The sequence below is a fragment of the Bactrocera dorsalis genome, chromosome 3, assembly GCF_023373825.1.
Source record: "Bactrocera dorsalis isolate Fly_Bdor chromosome 3, ASM2337382v1, whole genome shotgun sequence".
NCBI classification, from domain to species: Eukaryota; Metazoa; Arthropoda; class Insecta; order Diptera; family Tephritidae; genus Bactrocera; species Bactrocera dorsalis.
Genome location: NC_064305.1, coordinates 31167347 through 31172343, shown reverse-complemented (window position 1 = coordinate 31172343; position 4997 = coordinate 31167347). Strand labels below are relative to the sequence as shown.

General features: G+C 44.9%; 1 protein-coding gene across 1 annotated transcript; it reads right to left on the bottom strand.

Moving 5' to 3' along the window:
• Positions 1-2031: 2031 nt before the first annotated feature.
• LOC125777364 (uncharacterized) lies at positions 2032-4795 on the bottom strand. The gene is made up of 2 exons (XM_049452123.1): positions 3353-4795; positions 2032-3288 (listed from the first exon to the last, which is right to left on the bottom strand). The coding sequence occupies exon 1, from the start codon at positions 4780-4782 to the stop codon at positions 3535-3537; it is 1248 nt and encodes a 415-aa protein (XP_049308080.1). The 5' UTR covers positions 4783-4795; the 3' UTR covers positions 2032-3288; positions 3353-3534.
• Positions 4796-4997: the final 202 nt, after the last annotated feature.

Below are 4997 nucleotides of genomic sequence, written 5' to 3'. Positions count from 1 at the left end.
TGGTGGAAATCCATTCAAGGTTTGGTGCTTGGTGGATTCCGAGTGTTTTATGTCGGATCTGTGCCAGAGCTGGGCATACGCAGAGAAAGTGGAAGATTGTTTCCTTGTTCCCTGCTACTCCGCAGCCACGGCAGATGTCGTTGTAGGGGATACCCATTTTGGACGCATGTTCCCCAAATGGCCAGTGCCCTGTTGTGGTAGCTGTTATTCTGTATATACTTTTCCTTGACCTATTTAATAGGTCGTTGGTTCTTTTCCTGTCGTATGTTGGCCATAATTGTTTAGCTATGACGCATTTTGTAGTGTTTTTCCACCTGTTGTTAGCAATTTGTTGAAATTGTCTATTGATCTCTCCTTTGATCGATCCTAGCGGGCTCGGTATGAGCTCCGCCTCGGATTCATTGAGGAAAGCTCCTGCCTTTGCCAACTCATCTGCTTTTTCGTTACCGAAAATGTTCCTGTGGCCGGGAACCCAGATCAAGTTTAGCTGGAGCTTGTCTTTTATTGAGCTTAGCGCTCTCTTGCAGTTGTGAACTATACTGGAATTTGTCATGGGTGAAGACAATGCCAGGAGGGCCGCCTGGCTATCCGTAAATATAGTTGCTTTATGTATATTCCCGTGGTTTTCTAATAGAACTTCGCAGGCTTTTTCTATGCCTAGTACTTCTGCTTGGAAGATGCTAGCCGAGTTCGGTAGACGTATAGAGAGAGATATGCCCAGATCAGCGGAGAATACCCCCGTGCCCACTCCGCAGTCCATTTTGGACCCGTCGGTATAGACTGAGGTGGTACCCTCCTCTGCAATTGAACCTCTTCTCCATTCTCGCCTAGATGGTATCCTCACCTGGAAGTGCCTATTGAAATCCAGCTTTGGGAGAATGTAGTCTGATTTATTAATAGTGAGTTTGTTTAGGATTACGCTATGTCCGTAGTTCTGCTGATTCCAACCTCCCAATTCTTTTATTCTTATCGCCGCAATAGCTGCTGTTTTTTGAATAAAAATGTCAATTGGTAGTTGATGCAAGATCACATTGAGCGCATCAGTCGGACATGACCTGATTGCGCTTGTAACACCTGCACATGCTGCTCTTTGTATTCCATTTAATTTTCTTATGTTGTACAGTTTGTTTAGCGCTGGCCACCATACCAGAGCTCCATATGTGAGTATGGGTCTTATGACCGCCGTGTACATCCACATGATTATACTTGGTTTGAGGCCCCAATTCTTGTTGACAATTTTCTTACAAGTATAGTAGGCCATGTATGCTTTGTTTATTCTTTTTTTCTATATTTATTTTCCAGGACAGTTTGGCGTCAATCTCCACCCCCAAATACTTAGCTGTTGGGGATAGAGTGAGTGTTGTGCCGTTTAGTACCGGAAGTTGAAACTGTGGTATTTTGGTTTTGCTAGTGAATAGCATCAGTTCTGTTTTGTTCGGGTTAACTCCTAGACCATTGCTTTTAGCCCATAGGTTTAACCTACGAAGTGCTCTTTCCATAATCTCGCTGACTGTTGAAGGAAACATACCTGATACCAACAACACTATATCGTCTGCATACGCTACTGCTTTCACTCCTCCACCGTTTAATTGGAGGAGTATTTCGTTCAGCGCTACAACCCATAGAAGCGGAGAGAGGACCCCCCCTTGAGGCGTCCCTCTACTCACATAACTTGTTTGTGTTGCAGCGCCGTTTGAAGCTATAATCTTCCTATTCTCAAGCATCGATAGTAACCATCTGCACACAGTGTCATCTATGCCCCCATGCGCCAGAGAATTAATTATCGTATTTACTTCTATGTTATTGAAAGCGCCCTCTATGTCTAGAAAAGCAGCCATGGTGTATTGTTTGTGGTGCAGTGATTTTTCAATCACACTTATCACCTCGTGAAGGGCGGTTTCGGTTGATCGGCCCTTTATGTACGCATGTTGGGACTTCGATAACTTCTCCGCCATTATTGTTCTTACGTGTATATCTATTAGCCTTTCTAGTACCTTCAGCATAAATGAGGTAAGGCTTATAGGTCTAAAATCCTTGGCGTTCTCGTGCGTTCTTCTGCCTGGTTTCGGAAGAAACACAACTTTACTCCTTTTCCAACTTCTTGGGATGTAAGATAGTTGAATGCTTGCTTTGTATATATTTTCAAGCCTTAGAACCATTGGTTCTACCAGTTTCTGCAGCATTATGGGCATAATCCCGTCAGGACCTGCCGCTTTAAATGGTGCAAAACTATTTATGGCATATTTGATTTTTCTTTTGTCTATTATTTGGCTTCGATAGTCAGCTGCGTTCACCGGTGGTTCCGGTTGAACCCTCGTTGGAGGTGTTTGCTGACTCCCGGGGAAGTGTGTTTTGATTAGTACCTCCAGAGACTCTTTTGCCGAGGAGGTCCAATCACTTCCCTCCGCCCTAATGTAGGCAGTATTAATATGGTCTTTGGATAGCATTTTACTCAGCCTAGCGGCTTCTCTGCAACTTTCAATCGATGTGCAGAAAGCTCGCCATGAGTCATTTTTAGCTTTCCTGACTGCTTTTTTGTATTCCTTCATAAGGTCTTTATATGGCTGCCATATTTTAGTTCTAAAACTCTCATTGAAAGCTTTCCTTAGTTGTGTTCTCAAATTCTTGAGTTCACTGTTCCACCAAGGAAGAGACTTTCTCTTTTTCAAAACTGTTAGCGGAGTAGATTTATTAAAAGTTGTGATTAGGATTTTTTCCAACTTCTCTACTTCTGAATCTAGTTCCTCTGTATTTCTGATATTATTATTGCCTCCCTTTTCGAGGCATTTAGTTGCTATACTGGTAAATTTTCCCCATTCCGTTCTTCTAGGGTTCCGGTATGTGAGAGGCGGACTGTACCTCTCGCGGATGCTGAAGAGTATCCAGGAGTGATCCGACATGGAAGGCTCATTGGACACCCTCCAGTTATCCACAACGAGACTGTCTGTGTCTGTTGATAGCGTGAGGTCTAGAACTTCCTCCCACCCCGGGAACCTATCCGAGCTTGGGAAAATAAAGGTTGGCTTATCTCCCTTGTTGCAAATACTTAGCTTACTGTTCAAAATATACTGCAAGAGTGACTCACCTCTGGTGTTTATACTGGAGCTACCCCATACGGTGTGCCTTGCATTTGCATCACACCCTATTAGGACATCATCCTTCTTGTTCTCCTCTACTAGCTTGGTGAGCGGGGCCGGTGGTATATCTTCGTCATGGGCCAAGTAGGCCGAGACCAAGAAGAAGGGCTTTTCCTTCTGTTCCACCTTCACCACTGTGATATCTGCTGTGCTGTAATTAGGACAAAGAAATGCATTTATACTTTTATTGATGAGAATGCATGCCCTAGGTTTACCTCTGTTCCGCGTGTAAAACAGGTTATAATTGCTGCTGTTTAGTCCTTTTATGGAGTCTTCATTGACCCAGGGCTCCTGTATTAGGCTGATGTCGATGCCCCCCTCGTTCACGAGGGTTGTCAGATTCGCTGTAGCACTCTTCGAGTGCTGCAGGTTAATCTGTACGCATCTTATGCTGTTGTTATTGGGCATCTCGGGGTTCTTCAATGCCCACATTCCTTAGCAACTGGCTGGCGTCGTCGACCTCTTCCGTGTCGTCTTCGTCAGCCGCTTTGTCGCCTTGGAAGATTTTTATTCTTGCCTTACGTATTCCGAAGCTGATTTTGTTGTCAGTCTTCTTCAGAGCCTCAATGGACTCATCACAAATGGCCACTAGTATTGGCTTGCTTGATTTGTTCGGGTTTTCCTCCTTTATAAGCTGCCACTCATCTATACCAGGTATAGATTTGTTTTGCAGCTTAATGCACCTCAGGAGTTTTTCGCCTGGCTCCTCTAGTGGGGGTAACCAAATGCGAGCCCGAGGCCTCTTTGGAATATCCCTGGCGGGTATAAGCCTCAATTGGAGGCCTACAAAGGCGTTGCTAATTTTAGCAACACTACCCGTCAGAAAATCCAGCGAGGCCTGGTCCGCGCACTTGATGACCCTGTAGCCCCTGAGGGTCTCAGAGGAGTCAAACTCCGGGTGGGGACCCGCAGGATTGTCGAGTACATAGCTTAGCACCATACTCGACAATCTGACATCTATCTCCACCCATCTCTCCTGAATAGTGCTCGGAGAGGAGGATTTCCCATCTATTATGGCCACCTGCAGGCTATCCCTGGCTACATCGCAGAAATGCCTTGCCGTTGTTGTGCTGCTATGTTCACCTTCACTCCTCCTCAGTTTTTTGGGCTGAGCTCCGGGTACTTCTGTGGTGGAGCGATTTCTCTTCTGAGAAGTGCTCTCTCGTTTGCTCTCTTCTTGAGGTTGTGATTGCTTCCTTTTCAGGTAGCTCTCATATTCCTCTACAATAGATTTGAGGCGCTTTGTTTCAGCCTCATCAACTGGGGTACCGGCTGCCTGATCTTTGGCTATCTTCCCTAGTATGAAGACTGCCCTCTGGTACCGGTTTTTCCTCAGCTGATTCTGGGATTTTTTTCGTTTCTTTCTGCTGTCTTTAGCCGCCAGTGCACTTTGGTTGGTGCTCATGGCAGCCTTGGAGGTGGACGCCTCCTCCCTTAAGTCTGATGGTTTGTCTGCTGTATCTACCGGTGTACTTTGGTTGGTACGTCCGGTAGTACTCTTACTTGTCTCCTGGCTGGAGGCAAGCAATTCGTCCTCTTCGGATTCCGTGATCGGATTCCTATAATTCATGTCCGTAGTCGTCGCTGTTGTCGTCGTCATGGTTGTTGTTGTAGTTGTTGTTGTTGTTGATAAGTTGTTGTTCATGTTTTGGTCCCACGAGTAAATGTTTGAGTATATTAAATATTAACGGTGTAACAAAAACAAGGAAACATAAATTAGGTCAGCTTTTTGATGTTGATCGCAAATATTTAACTCTATATATCGAAAGCATTGACTCCGTAATTCCTGACGTAGTATCAACGCAAACGGTAGACCGAACATTTTATTTCAATTGCGTTTTACATGGATTGTGCGGAAAG

Bases quoted from the DNA above. Each gene is read 5' to 3' on its own strand.
- LOC125777364 (XM_049452123.1), bottom strand. From the start codon at position 4,782: ATGAACAACAACTTATCAACAACAACAACAACTACAACAACAACCATG.